This window comes from Mizuhopecten yessoensis, unplaced genomic scaffold (genome assembly GCF_002113885.1).
Source record: "Mizuhopecten yessoensis strain PY_sf001 unplaced genomic scaffold, ASM211388v2 scaffold716301, whole genome shotgun sequence".
Taxonomy (NCBI): Eukaryota; Metazoa; Mollusca; class Bivalvia; order Pectinida; family Pectinidae; genus Mizuhopecten; species Mizuhopecten yessoensis.
In genome coordinates, this window is record NW_018480048.1 from 264101 (window position 1) to 280445 (window position 16345).

Genomic DNA, 16345 nt, shown 5'->3' on the forward strand with positions numbered 1-16345 from the left:
GGAGGGGAGGCAGCACGATGGAGGGGGAGGGGGGGAGGCAGCACGATGGAAAAAGGGCATGAATAGGTGTAAACGTATACGGAACAAATTAATACCACATATCCTCACGTGACTGTGATATATACCATATATGGTTGTTGCGTTAAGTAATTTAATTCACCCTGAGGCATGCATGCATCGCAATAAGTATCCAAATAAGGTACTTCTACGAAACTTTAGCCTTAAAGACTGATTTTTAAAACCATTTTTACGATCAAGACACAGGTGTCTGAGATTTAATAATAATCATGTATCGCATACCAAATCAATAGGTGCACTTCAATGGATTTGTAAAAATCAATTTTAGTTTGATAAATATAAGTTGTTCAGATTTTGCTCCCCGCAATATTTTCTGTTGACTCGTGTAAAGGGGGTCGTGAATCCCTGCTACTATGGGGTGATCTAATGACAGCTGTGGATCTAAACATAATATTTAACACACGAGAGTTGGTGTTAGACAACCTCAATATGTACCCTAAGCCATTAGAGCCTTTGTTTTGTGTCAGTTCACGGTATCGATTAGCAATTACCGTAGGCCTATCTACATTCAACAGAACACGCATTCCCCGCCCTAACAAAGTACGTTTACGTATATGTTATCAGAACGGTAGATGCCATTAGTTTACTACCTCCATTTGTAGGAAAGGACGTTGATGATCCAGGGATTACACTCACATACGTTAAAAAGTCTACTCCCTGGAGTTTCGTCGATATGACAACTTGTGTTTATAATGAAAGTTAAGAGTAAGCATGGTCATAGCCTGGACGAATTAAAACTGAAGAACAAGGGAAAGCCTGGACAAATTGGAACTGATATACAAGGGAAAAGGCTGGGCAACTTGGACCTGATATACAAGGGGAAAGGCTGGGCAAATTGAAACTGATATACAGGGAAAAGCCTGGGCAAATTGTTACTGATATACGAGGGAAAAGCCTGGGCAAATTGGAACTGATATACAAGGGAAAAGCCTGGGCAAATTGGAACTGATATACAAGGGGAAACCTCGGATGGTGGTGTTGTTGTCTCGGGATCTTCGCCCCAAGAAACTGTAAAGTTTTAAGCATAACAGGCCCCCACCCCCATAACGTAGATCAGTCTTAAGGAAATAATGCCCTTTCATAAAAAAAACCTATAACTCTACATGTAGGCGGCGTATTGACAAAGGCAGCCATTAGGGGGCGTTACGGTCGTTGATTGCGATCACAATCTACGAGAGAACAACGTTGTAGAACAATAGCTAGCCATTTCTGCACGTTCAATACACAATGACGAAATCAACCTTACCCGGTGTTTAAATCCCGAGTTTAAATTACGGTCGATGTTGCAAAATTAATTTTGACATTTAAAAAATCCGTCTACCAAACATCGTGACGTCAATTTAAAATATATAATATCTATAACGCTAATGGGCAGTTTTGTATTAACACTATATGACATATTCTGTGTTCCATGCTTATTTACGTATTCTGAGCATGAAAATAATTAATGTGAAATTAAAAGTTCAAAACCCATGGATTCGCTAAAATCTGAAGAAACTCCTTTATTGCTAGTCCAGGATGACTGTTCAAAGATCAATATACTGACAATACACTGTGAGACCCTAGTCGACAATGACAATAAGTTTATCCTCATGTCGAGGAAACTACATTTAGTATAGACGTTACTGCAATAGTAGTGTATACGGCTAAAACGTGTTAATGTTTATTACAGGGTAGTAGGGCCAAGGACGAACGAACGTATAAGTAGCGTACATGCAGAATTTAGGAATATTCCCATGGCCAAGTCTTTGAAATCTATAAATTATTAAGATGATTATGATTGTCGTGGTTTACTTCCGTGTAATCGCACAAAAGCAATGGTAAATAGTTCAAGAGGATTTACTGCCGGTTGTTCTATTAGAGAAGTTAATTAATGTATTTACGCTAATCGTGGCATAATTAAGTACCCAGCACCCCGATTCTGGCCTTGAGACCTGGAAAGTGAGAAAAAAACCTACTATTTCTACACTAAAACCCCTCTAAGGCGAGCGAGTTTGCTTTTATCTTTACTTAATATCTTAAATTTCATATACCAACTTAGTTTATAGCGTAAACTGCCGAGACATACCAGAGTCTGTAAAAATGGTAGTTTCTACTCCTGCTTAACGCTCGGCAATTTAGGACTGAGACGACTGGTTCGCCCATTGTCAGTATAATGTGACCGGATGGGGTGTCCTGCTGGGGGTCTTTGGCAGTATGTTTCAGTGAGGGAGCACTATAAAGTCGGCATCAGTTCCGCGCTATCACAAGGAGACAAACACGAACATATCGCAACCTCCCAAAACACACACGCATACACTACACGCAAGCATCTTGCACAAATGGGAGGCCGTCCTAAAATGACCATAGCTGTTGATAGGACGCTAAACAATACTAAACCAAACCAAACCAAACCAAGCAAGAGGGCTAGAAAAAATGAGATGGCTGAAAGTAGCGAATCATTGTATAGAGAATCTCGCTAACGTGGTGACTGTGGTTGTTTTTCCACAATTCATACCCCTTTAAGAAGTGATGGTTTCCGAATGTAACCTTCACTTGACAACAGCATGAGAGAATACAGAACACATAATTAAATGCGCTAGAGTGAAAGTGGACACTCGATGTCCTAGCAACAATCTATTGGTTTTAGGCGAGCGTGAAGAGCTCTATAGGACATAAGTATTCAGCTGATCTGATACGTGACAACAGCTTGGTCATCACTTAGCAACAACTGATGTGATATATAATGTCTATCATAATAACACTATCAATATGTGTAAAGTTACCTGTACGTCATCAGCCACTGAGAATACAGATCCGTTTCTATGGTAACGAAAAATTGATAGATTCCATTATAAATGTTCTGGTAATAGGTTGTCGGTCTATGTAGTTGGTGCAGGGTGTTCAGTTCTTGCTATAGTGTATCCTGTTCCGGTAATGGCGGCTCAGTGTTAGTAATAGCGTGTCGGCACCACAAAGCTGACTATGTCTGTCTTCATTCATAGTATATAACTATACAGTAGGTCTGGTCCAGTTCCCATTTGTATTCGCCTCACCACACTTGAACATCGCAACCAAACTACATGCTGGTATTATTCGCTTAGAACAATGCCGTTTACCCCCGGACCGACAAAGGAGGTCCCGCCCCAGTCAGTTCCGTGCGCTTCACAGATTCTCAACGTCGAGAGTATATAGTCTCGTATATTATTTGTTGTAACTATTTAATGTAAATACACGATAGATTTTGATGAGTTTATCTTTTATTTCATGTATGTTATTTGTATTTGAGCTCTTTAAAAGTTCGATATATACATTAATATCAAATGTATAACACCCTTTTCAACACTACTGTATATGAATATTTGCACTTGGAAAGTAAATATCTATATAATTCTTATCGTGAATAGGTAACATTGTTATGTTTTTGTTGTCGTCGATCATTGTTAGTCCCAGCCATACCATGGCTACATAATAGACGGCGCTACTTACTCTGCCAATAAATGGCCTTGCTCCGTTGACTTTACATAGTGCTTTTGTAAGTAAACGTATCAAACCATTGTCGGAATGTGTCACTTATTTGATACGCAAGTGATTTCCTTTAAATGAGAAGGTATAGATATCATAAAATGTAACCGTAGGTTAATTATACTGTGCCTTAGAAAAGCAAAAGTCCAGTACTAATGAATATCTTACTCGCCACTTGTAGCTCGTTTACTGTAAAACATTTCTACTTGGTGGTGTATATATTTTACGTTGATTCATGACGGTAGTAGACCACAGTAAATTGAGAGGAATTTCGATGCTTACTAACTAAAGTTATGTAAACACTTAGTCTCGTTAATCTGCCTACCATTTATCCAGTTGTCCCAACCCTACGTACTAATACTACTGGATACAACTAGACACTACGTACTAAAACTACTGGATACAACCAGACACTACGTACTAATACTACTGGATACAACTAGACACTACGTACTAATACTACTGGATACAACTAGACACTACGTACAAATACAACTGGATACAACTACACACTACGTACTAATACTACTGGATACAACTAGACACTACGTACAAATACTACTGGATACAACTAGACACTACGTACTAATACTACTGGATACAACTAAACACTCTACCTATAATGACGGATACAACTCAATTATACTTCTTGCTAACATGTACTTATATATATAGAATTCGTCAGGTTAGTTGTGTGGACTTGAGGATTAATCATTTGTGTGTATTACAATATCGTTATAATTTTTGTCAATATTTACACACTAAGCGCCGTTCACGTGATAAATATTAGCACAGCGGTATGAATTATCGTTAGTTTCGATAATTCGTAATAACGTCCTATGCAAACACATCCCTAGTGGAGGCATGTTTTCAGTAGGGCTATACGTGTACTCGCTTAACAGTGGCTGCATACGTTAGATATGGATAAAGTGACATGAGTTAAAGTGTTTTGATAGGCATTACTTTTAAATTAAAGCTTTACAAGAAAGAAATTAACTTTTGGAATCGGGGCCATAGATATTTCTTACTCTGTAGATAGAACATGTCCAAGTTGATAAATAAACATAGTAATTCCGGAATGTATATCTCAATATAAGAAAGATGCTCAAAAACACGAAAATCGCGATTCCAATTATTATCAAATTTCTTATTCACACAGTGTACGACTGGCAATAATCCACTCTGTTTGACCACCTAGTCCACTAATGGGGCGGTTATGGTATCTATATAGAAATATAGTATCCACCTAGGCATAGTACCCGCCCAGGACTACAGTACCTACCAAGGACAATAATACCCACCCTGGACTACAGTACCTGCCTAGGATAGTAGTACCCGCCCAGGACTACACTACCTACCAAGGAAAATAATACCCGCCCTGGACTACAGTACCTGCCTATTGGACAATAGTACCCACACTGGACTATAGTACCTACCAAGGACAAAAATACCCGCCCTGGACTACAGTACCTGCCTAGGACAGTAGTACCCGCCCAGGACTACAGTACCTACCAAGGACAATAATACCCGCCCTGGACTACAGTACCTACCAAGGACAATAATACCCGCCCTGAACTACAGTACCCGCTTGACAATAGTACCCACACTGGACTACAGTACCTGCCTAGGACAATAGTACCCACACTGGACTACAGTACCTGCCTAGGACAATAATACCCACACTTGACTATAGTACCTGGCTATAGGACAATAATACCTACACTGGACTATAGTACTCATCTAGGACAATAATACCCACACTGGACTATAGTATCTGTCCATAGGACAATACTACCCACACTGGACTATAGTACCTGTCTATAGGACAATACTACCCACACTGGACTATAGTACCTGCCTCGGACAATAATACCCACACTGGACTATAGTACCCATCTAGGACAATAGTACCCACACTGGACTATAGTACCTGTCTATAGGACAATACAACCCACACTGGACTATAGTACCTGCCTAGGACAATAATACCCACACTGGACTACAGTACCTGCCTAGGACACTAATACCCACACTGGACAATAGTACCTGTCTATAAGTCAAATAATACCCACACTGGACCATAGTACCCATCTAGGACTATGTAATATAGTACCTGTCTATAGGACAAAACAACCCACACTGGACTATAATACCTGTCTATAGGACAATAATACCCACACTGGACTATAGTACCCATCTAGGACAATAATATCCGCCCAGGACTACAGTACCTGCCTAGGACAATAATACCCACACTGGACTATAGTACCTGTCTATAGGACAATAATACCCACACTGGACTATAGTACCCATCTAGGACAATAATACCCACACTGGACAATAGTACCTGTCTATAAGTCAAATAATACCCACACTGAACTATAGTACCTGCCTATAGGACAATAATACCCACACTGGACTATAGTACCCATCTAGGACAATAATACCCACACTGGACTATAGTACCCATCTAGGACAATAATACCCACACTGGACAATAGTACCTGTCTATAGGACAATACAACCCACACTGGACTACAGTACCCATCTAGGACAATAATACCCACCCTGGACTATAGTACCCATCTAGGACAATAATACCCACACTGGACTACAGTACCTGTCTATAGGACAATAATACCCACCCTGGACTATAGTACCCATCTAGGACTATGTAATGACTATAATATAGAACCCACAAACAAGCACAGTACCCGCCCAGGACTACAGTAAATGCCAAGGACCGCCCAGGACTACAGTACCTGTCTATAGGACAATAGTACCCGCCCAGGACTACAGTACCTGCCTAGGACCGCCCAGGACTATAGTACCTGTCTATAGGACAATAGTACCTGCCTAGGACCGCCCAGAACTACAGTACCTGCCTAGGACCGCCAAGGACAATAGTACCTGTCTATAGGACAATAGTTCCCGCACAGGACTACAGTACCTGTCTATAGGACAATAATACCCACACTGGACTACAGTACCCATCTAGGACAATAATACCCACAATGGACTATAGTACCTGTCTGTAGGATAATAGTACCCACACAGGACTATAGTACCTGTCTAAAGGACAATAATACCCACACGGGACTACAGTACCTGCCTAGGACAATAATTCCCGCACTGGACTATAGTACCTGACTATAGGATAATAGTCCCCACACTGGACTATAGTAGGACAATAGTACCCACAATGGACTATAGTACCTGTATATAGGACAATAGTACCCACACTGGACTCTAGTACCTGTATATAGGACAATAGTACCCACACTGGACATAGTACCTGTGTATAGGACAATAGTTCCCGCACAGGACTACAGTACCTGTCTAGGACAATAATACCTACACTGCACTATAGTACCTGTCTATATGACAATAGTACCCACTCTGGACTATAGTACCTGACTATAGGATAATAGTACCCCCACTGGACTATAGTACCTGTATATAGGACAGTAGTACCCACACTGGACTATCGTACCTGTCTATAGGACAATAGTACCCACACTGGACTATAGTACCTGTATATAGGACAATAGTACCCACACTGGACTACAGTACCTGTCTATAGGACAATAATACCCACACTGGACTATAGTACCCATCTAGGACTATGTAATGACTATAATATAGCACCCACAAACAAGCAAAGTACCCGCCCAGGACTACAGTACCTGCCTAGGACTACAGTACCTGCCTATAGGACAATAATACCCACACTGGACTTTAGGACCCATCTAGTTTTAATTTGTGTGTGCTTTATGTCCTATTAACAGCTATGGTCATTTAAGAACGTGCCATGTTTAGGTGGTGGAGGAATGCCGGAGTTCCCGAAGAAAAACCAGCGACCTACGGTCAGTACATGGCGACTGCTCCACGTAGGTCTCGAACCCGCGACCCAGTGGTGGAGGGCTAGTGAGGTAGCAGAATGTCAGACGCTTGAACCACTTGGCCACCGCGGTCCCACCCATCTAGGACTATACAATGACTTTCTATAACATATAACCAGAGACGTATAATACATGTATTATACGTCTCTGATATAACCCACATAGCAGCATAGTACCCGACTACAGTACCTACCTAGATCTCTACTATCTACACTGGACTATGGTACCCATCTATAGACCATATACCGACTATACTATAGAAGGAAATTTAAAGTACCCGCCAAGGACTATTGTATCTACCTATGACTAAACTATCAACTAGAAGCATACCTACATTATAGTACCTCTCTAAGAGTACTCGTACATTCCCCTTCAGACAAACAGAAGTACCCTGCTGTATCACCGGCGACGTACTATTCTATTTGTTTTGTCTCGTTATCATCCTTACAGTGTGTCTTATATCAACTGCGTGTGAGTTTATGTATACTGTCTGGAAGCAGTGTAGAAATTCATAGCCGAGTGATTAATCAATGAAATATTTTACATTTCCCTTTTCTTTGTGTTTCAATATAGTCCATGAGTTCGTCATAGGGACGTTATGCGCCCACATAGCTGCATTACTGGGACAATACACGAGCATCCACATCATATATTGATACATAGAGAAGTTAAATATAAAGACCTCTGCCCCGGCCTCAAACCCCACCCCGTCATCCCCCGGCCTTAAATGTGTACAGTTCGTCATGATAAGTTGCTTACACTTCATTCAATACTTACTCGAGATGGTATATCCATTTTACACGTCTAGGTCGGATACTTTAGGTTTGGGCACAGTTGATGATAAGCCAGCATCATACTCATCCATGCTTTGATGTAGTGGCCCGATTAACAAGTTGCATCAATGTCGACAAACACTCAACCACCGTTTTAGGACAACCAAATATGTATTCAGTGTTTCAGTCCTTGGGCTTAACTTATAATGACTCGGGACACCGTCTATTTCATGTTACCGTAATTCGGTGCTGTTTGAGTGCCTAGGGTATGTGTAAATATGTATGTACTGATCGATCTCCAGGCTGTCCGTTTCTCGCTGTCTTAGCTGGGGTATTACAGTGTTCGCCGTTAATCACCGGCATAGCGTCGTTGACGGGGATACGCCACAGTGGCAGGGATGAAAGTCAATCTAAAACATATTTAAGATAGTTTGCAGGTATCGTAATTAATTTGTTTAAAATTAATGTGAAAATACTGTTGAAATTCCTTAATGCTTTAGAAACGTCGGGACAATGATAAATTTGCTTTTAGACATGAGTTTGTTAGATAGCACGTGAATCGAAAACTAGACATGTATAGTGGTGGAGTCGTTCGTTATAACGTGAACATTGTCTTTGAGTCGAACGGTATACTATATAAACCGAAAACTTGACTCACACAGAAATGTATGTAGTAAGAGATTGAGTCAGTACCACGTGAACCAAAAGACTCCATATGACGTGAACCAAAGCAATTGAGTCGGCCTGTAGTACTATAGTAATGGCCTCCAGAAAACCCCCGACTCCTTACCCTAGTGTAGACATCCCGGTCTCCAGATAACTCCTGACCCCTTACCCTAGTGTAGACTGCCCGGCCTCCAGACAACCCCTGACCCCTTACCCTAGTGTAGACTGCCCGGCCTCCAGACAACCCCTGACCCCTTACCCTAGCGTAGACTGCCCGGCCTCCAGACAATCCCTGACTCCTTAATTAGTGTCGACTGTCAAGCTTTCGGACAGCCCATGACTCCGAACCCTAGTGACGACTGCAAGGACTCTGGACAACCTCCGACTTGATCCTTTTCGTCGACTGTCCAGCCTCCTGACAACCCCTGACGTTTAACCATTGTGTCGACCCTGACAACCCCTGACGTTTAACCATTGTGTCGACTGTCCAGCCTCCTGACAACCCCTGACGTTTAACCATTGTGTCGACTACCCTGGTTCTAGATAACCCCTGACGCCTATGACGACTGCCCTAGCTCCAGACTCCTAACCCTAGTGTTGACTGAAAATGTGAATATCGGAATTATTTTGATGTGCTTGTTGTTATTAAATATGGATTATCGCTATTAAAAATTATAGAAATTATGAAAATGTTCTAAAGATTGCAAATAATGGCAATTGTATCAGATAAATGCACGAGTAATTATAAAACAAAAAATCACACTCACTGCGAGCCGGAAGTAGAACTCACCTGTAATTGGTGTTTACGTAGTCGATTTGTTTCATGTAAATGCTATGCGACCTATTATGATGTAGACTGAATCAATGCATAGAAATAGCATGGCCCCGGTACAGCTTGCAATCCATCACAAAAAAAACTTGAAAATGCCAAAATCCAGCCGGGTATAATCTTGGATGGTAATACGCAATGCAATATATACTTCTTACATCAAAACCTATTTTGTCACGTGCGTTATACCAGAGTATAAGTATATCTATAGACAGTGACAGTTTAGTTACTGTAAACGTAGAATTTTTCGTGGTGTGGAAACGCTTGTTTTTTCCCCTTGAGTAAATAAGCGCAAAATTATCAACATGCCAATGTTTATTTATCGATTATTTAAATCATAGATATATAGTACATATAGATTTAAGAACCATTTCAATACACGAGAATTTCTACGTCAACAGTACACCTAGCCAATTGTTATAGCCATATTAAGTAAATGTACTTGTGTTTCTATGATTGAACACGATCATTAAAGAATCGAAAACACTAGTTCATTCGTAATACTTCACGCCCAGACGAGGTCTGTGTACTTTAATTTGATATCGGTGTGTGTAATCTCACCTCTGACTTGTAAATGAACTCGATGAAGAACGGGTCTTGTGTTCACAAAAATATTTGACCTGGGAAGAACTCTCACTGCTCCGTTACCCGAGCACGCGACACACCGGGGTACCACAAAGTGTCTGATGTTAGGTGAGTTTGGATCCTGATTGATGTGTATATCAAACGACACATTTGACGAGGACATTTCTACAATTGCCAAGTTACCATCAGAACGAAACATTAAGCGAATTAGCATATTCAACAAAAGAAGCCGCTCTTGTCTATTAATTTTCCTTTTCAATTTAAATCCCAGACACAATGGAATTCAAATAAAACTCGATCAGGTTGGAAAACTGGATTCCCTTTCATTTACTTAGCGATAACAATAGGTTTTGTTTAAATAAAAACCAAAGAGGAGCGATTCTTCTGGCAATTATACGTATCTAAGACATTGCGAGGGTCTCCTGATATCTGAAATTAAACAGTGGGGAATGAATTTCGGCGAACACGAAACTATGTGTGATTTAGGCCGATAACAATTGGTGTATACCTGTATTAGTTGACCAGGTGAGAACAGAGAATGGTTTATCCGAGTCTTGATTGGGGCATATATCTCATTACACAGACCCACTGTTGGAGGGAAATAGAACTTCTAAAACTTTTAGTGACTAAAAACGACCACATCACTGCGGCCAGGCAAATCGCTAAGAAACTGTTGATCTACACAGTAGTTTGGCGATATTTAAACTTACACTGATTGATGTTACAGGTGGGTGCTGAAAACCCCATTCGATGTTTGGGAAGTTAAGTGATAATTCTCGCTTGCTTTAGAACCAGGAATAGCAGAATACGGAGCGAAAACGTCTTTATGGAAAAACAGTAGCGAACAGGTAGGTATGATAGATTATTTTCTGTAGATACCTAATATGTCATTCTGACTTGTTGATCAACTTACAAGTTACCTTGGTTTCATCATCATATGTAAGATACCATGTATCGTACAAGAAAATCTTAGAACCTGTCCAACACCAGAACATATTAATAATCAATTGAATAAATGAAATATAAAAAATACATTTAGAATATCAAAATTTTGTCCCCTATAGGTTTTCGAGGAACGATTTCAAGATGGATCCCGTATTTGGACTTCCGGTTGTAAAAGAATCACGGGCAATGGAAAGTGCAAGGAACCGGAATAGGACACAACAGCGCCGCCTAGGTTCTCAGTTAACGAAGTTACACTACAAATTAGAGTGTAGTACGTCACGCATTTTACAGCATAAAAACATTGCACGGGATCTCTGGAATACCATTCAACCTCCCACTCCAAACAAAAATGTCGTCTGCCCATCTGGTCTCACTAACCAGGAAAAGTCGGTTTACAAACACATGCGGAAGTCTGGTCCTCTCAGTATGTCGCTCGAAGAGTTTGATAAAAAGATGGAGGAGTTAAAATATATAAGTGCACAGAGCAGGCAAACGGATAAAGTTGAAAATCCGCCAAAGAGGAGGCGTAGGAATAGTGAGGTGGTAACCGGGAGTACAAGGCGTGGTAGTATCGTACCGGATGAGGATCAGATTCGCTCCCCACTCCTCAACAGGAAACATAAGATGAAGGAGGCCCTGGGACGCTTGGAGACGTCCGATGTTCGTGTCAAGGACCAGAACATAACTGATCAGTACAAATCAACCTCGCGCAGGCACAGTTCTATACTTCCGTCCCTCCCAGGCGGAAGTAGAAACGGTGCTTCCGATACAAACAGGAATCATTCCAGTACCTCTTTTCAACGGAGACGAAGCTCCGTAGCTGTGGTTTCTTTGGAAACTCCTCGAAATGAACGGTTAGTAAGCTCGTCATCAGACGAAGGAAAACAAACCATGGAAGATGTGAAAACTCTCATGGGACAATTGGCGATAAATTTGACGTGAACGTTTTTGTGAGATCAACTGACACATATTTACCGAATATATAATGGCAAACCGTCTGCATATGTCTTTACGAACGGTCCAATGTATTTTGCATCGGTTATAAAATGTTAAGACATCGCTATCAATATTAACAGAATATGGAAGTAAATTAACGCTGACATCCCACTTGGTACATTACAGATTGAGTGTTAATAGGTCTTTAATTCGAAATCTCTCAAATGGTTCTTAGCATTCATGTACACGATCGTATCAGGTTGTGTGTGTTATAAGTCGGTGCTTCTTAACATACATATACACGATCGTATCTGTTTTCGTATGTCATAAGTCGGTGGTACTTAACATATATGTCCACGATCGTATCAAGCTGTGTGTGTTATAAGTCGGTAGTCCTTATAAACTTAACATATATGTAAACGATCGTATCTGATTTTGTATGCCTAAGTCAGTGGTTCTTAACACATATGTAAACGATGTATCTGATTTTGTATGTCATCAGTCTGTGGTACTTAACATATATGTACACAATCGTATCTGGCTGTGTATGTCATCAGTCGGTGGTATGATTTTGTATGCCCAAGTCAGTGGTTCTTAACATAATATGTAAACGATCGTATCTGATTTCGTATGTCATAAGTCGGTGGTTCTTTACATACATGGATACTATCGTACTTAGTTGTGTATGTAATAAGCCTGTAGTTCTTCACTTATCTGTAGGTGGTTGTACCCGGTGGTGTACGTCATATGTCGGTGGTTCTTAATAAAAATGTACTCGATATCTGGTTGTGTGTGTCATATTAAATCGGTGTTTCTTAACATGCATGCACGCGATCGTGTCTGGCTGTCTATGTCAAAGTCTTTTGTTCTAAACATTATGCAACCCTGGAATATATCATGACAAAATCGAAAACTTAGTGTGCGCCACCTTTTGGATGAGACAAGAAGACTAGTTTGATCCTTTGATGTACATCAAAAGAATCTCGCGGTCGCGTAACGGTGAAACTGATTTGCGCTTTGAAGTCGGGTGTCGCTCCTCTCTAATCTTCAAAGGACATGTATCGGCCTAGCGATTGGTCAGGTTTTTTTTTAACCCAGGCCAATCAAATAGATAGCCTTAAATTTTGCTATGACATATCCCAGGGTTGTAGAGAAGGTAAGTATGACACGAACTAGCTCACGATTTTCGTTTCACAATTAACAACACGGTGACGTACACGTACTAGTATTAACTACTATGAACTGAATAGTAAGAAACATGAAGACACATGGGCTGATTGTCGCTGAGTTGCAGGGTTTAAAAGTGGTCACTGTGATTTATTATATAATGACGTCTTCTCCAAAACCACTGGGCATTTGTCAACCAAATTATAGTGACTGCACCCTTGAACATTGGTGACCAAAGGTTTTACAAATTGGTTTGGAAGCATCTTTATCCAATGGGCTTCAACAGTTATACGAAAAATGTGCTAACCCACATTGGGGCGGAGGGACTGGGTCAAAAGGGATCAAATTGACCGATTTGTATAAAATACAATACAATCATTTCATGTCAATGTCACATGTCGTAAATATCGCATTGCAACAATATATTATAGATAATATTTATTTTTTTCATTTATTAGATCATAAAATATTGACATTCAGCCATGCTTAGATAACGGGACACTAAGTATCTATAATAAATAAAATAAGTGGGTATATAAAACCCTCTGATACAGTTCAGCTATGTTTGGATCTAAACTGATATGTTCAGGGTAGGCATTTAAGGGGTTTTATTTTATTTAGATATATTTTATTGCCAAAAGTACAGCAAATGGATCGAGAAGAAATTTATTTAAACGCTATTTACGCCCTCTCCAATTGAAATTAACAAATAAATTGACAAATACACAAAAACTTATTCAAGTTTCCCCGATACCATTATTATTTTGGTGGCATTTTTACTGAAGGTTGATCTAAACCCAAAAAACGTCTATGTCCAAACGTAGCTAATGCTCACGTCCCTGTGATCAGATTCTTATGGGGTGAAAGGGAGACAACACTATCGCAGAGTCTTCAATTATCGTACTATAAAGTTTACGAGAATCAATTAAAAACACTTGACTGTCAGCTGGATTTTTAAGGCAAATAAATATGGAAAAAAATGTCCATGGAAACAACTTATCATAATTATGAAGGTTTTGTATTTTATCGATAACATGATATATCAAAGCAAAACATGAAAAAAACGTAAAAACTACCAAATAAGCTTCAGTTTGCTGAATCAAGGCTCGCAGTATAACCATTTGAATCCAAATATGAACAAAGGTTTTTATTTAAAATCACCACTTTACAACCATTTTTTAAATTAATATTTTGGCTTTCACAAAGACATTGAGTTGGCAGGAGTTTAGCCTGAATTGGCGTATTGTGTTCCGTGTAACTTACTTGAAATAGAACCACAATATATATTTCAATGACTTGATGTAGTCAAAAGCTTTTAGCGACAAAAATCGGAAAGATTTAACAGCTGTTACAAGGACAATCGAAAACTATATACTGCAATGTTAACACACATCGACAGTAACTAAAGCCAACAACCGGAATTAAGAAAAGATAATTACAAATGAAGTAAAGACATTCATATCGGCAGCTGATTTGTGTTATTTCGTTTCGTCTTTTAGCCGCGAAAAGACAGAAAGTGTGAAAAGACGCGAATTAACGAACAAAATGGCATAAATCAGCCATCTTACAATCAGGAACTTTCGGCATTTTCCGTTTACGAGGCGGAAAGTACCGACAGTTACCGATCTAGTTGCAAGAATAAGTGTTAAACAACAACAAAGGAAAGTCAACCACAGGAATCAACGATAACATGAACAAAGGCGACACCAAAAAAGAAGGGAAAGACAACTACATTAATAAAAGAGACACTAGAAACGGAAAGACAATAATTTAACAAGATCGAAAGATACATTAGAACAAAAGACTTGTGTATGTGTACAAGGGAAATTTAACCTTCACCAACGATCTGAGAAACGGTGAACACACTTTGATTCATAACAGAGTGACATACACCGACTCCCTAGCGTAGATTGTAGCACCTCCGGTAGAAATCTCTGGCTTCAATTATTTGGCAGAAGGGCTATTACATTACTAAACAATCCTTATACCAAAGCCACTTTTTAACATATATGATGTATGCAACACAAAACTTCCGTTCAAACATATTAGCGCGTAAAGAAAACGTTTGAACAGAAAATTGTTGTAGCCATCATAACGTTTGAAAACAATGCATTTCAACCCTTATTCAAATTTAAACATATACGTGTCATCACTAATAAATTTTCATTCAAGTCTTCCATTTGTCTTTTGAAGCTTAATTTTGCAGACAAATGTCTTACGTAATTATTATCATAAACTTGCCTTGTAGGCCTATACGTCGAGATCGTTAACTCGTTCAGACATGAATTGGAAACCAAACTACAATCTGTATGTATGCTGTTGGGGACTATACCGGAAAAAAGGGAAGAAATGGGGAGGCCTTCAGTTTAGTAGATAAATCATTGGGCACCTCTAGATCTGATTTACATCTCTGTTTAAAATAACACAAGCACGTGTTTTCAGTGCGATAGCAGTGCAAAGTATGTGTGTTAAACCAGTTTTCTAATTGCAGTAATAGTAACCTTGACCTTGAGCTCCATATCTAAATAGCAATCGCAAACAATCAATTTTGTAAGTGAAACAATGCAGGTAGTTCCAACAGAAACTTGGGTCATTGCAAGAAAATTCAATTTCTATTTATAGTACCAATAATGACCCTTCAGACCTGAAAATAATTCCAATGCACGCACATTCCATCAGGAAGAAATGACCTTTGCCTTTGACAAACGGACCTTAACAGCAACCCCGAGTGAGTATATGGAGTTTAAGTTTTGTCGGCCTGTAATGATGAAAACTGACCCCTTTGGAAATGAAACCGGGGTAAGTTTTCAACGTTAAAATTGGAACCGGGATCCGTGAAAAATGACTGTCCCGTGATAAACGGAACCCTATCAGATTCCTAGTAACATTTGCTCACCTTGTCAGAAGAGCCTAAGTGATCTCATGTCGTACCCTGGCGTCCATCGTCAAACTAAATCAGG

At 39.8% G+C, this 16345-nt stretch overlaps 2 protein-coding genes across 3 annotated transcripts in view; one reads left to right on the forward strand and one right to left on the reverse strand.

The window, feature by feature from the left end:
- Positions 1–9246, reverse strand: part of LOC110442824 — a 13608-nt gene extending 4362 nt beyond the window's left edge. Inside the window, exons 1-2 of one of the 2 annotated variants that reach the window (XM_021486633.1) lie at positions 9183–9246; positions 8262–8667 (exon numbers count right to left, since the gene is read on the reverse strand). The gene's annotated coding sequence lies outside the window, so the exon portion shown is untranslated. Of the gene's footprint in view, positions 1–2843; positions 3194–8261; positions 8668–9182 lie in introns of those variants that run through there. The other variant, XM_021486634.1, reaches the window with a different exon arrangement.
- A 1500-nt stretch (positions 9247–10746) lies between these two features.
- LOC110442820 lies at positions 10747–12992 on the forward strand. The gene is made up of 2 exons (XM_021486629.1): positions 10747–11185; positions 11402–12992. The coding sequence occupies exon 2, from the start codon at positions 11424–11426 to the stop codon at positions 12222–12224; it is 801 nt and encodes a 266-aa protein (XP_021342304.1). The 5' UTR covers positions 10747–11185; positions 11402–11423; the 3' UTR covers positions 12225–12992.
- The last annotated feature ends 3353 nt before the right edge of the window (positions 12993–16345 follow it).

Bases quoted from the DNA above. Each gene is read 5' to 3' on its own strand.
- LOC110442820 (XM_021486629.1), top strand. From the start codon at position 11,424: ATGGATCCCGTATTTGGACTTCCGGTTGTAAAAGAATCACGGGCAATG.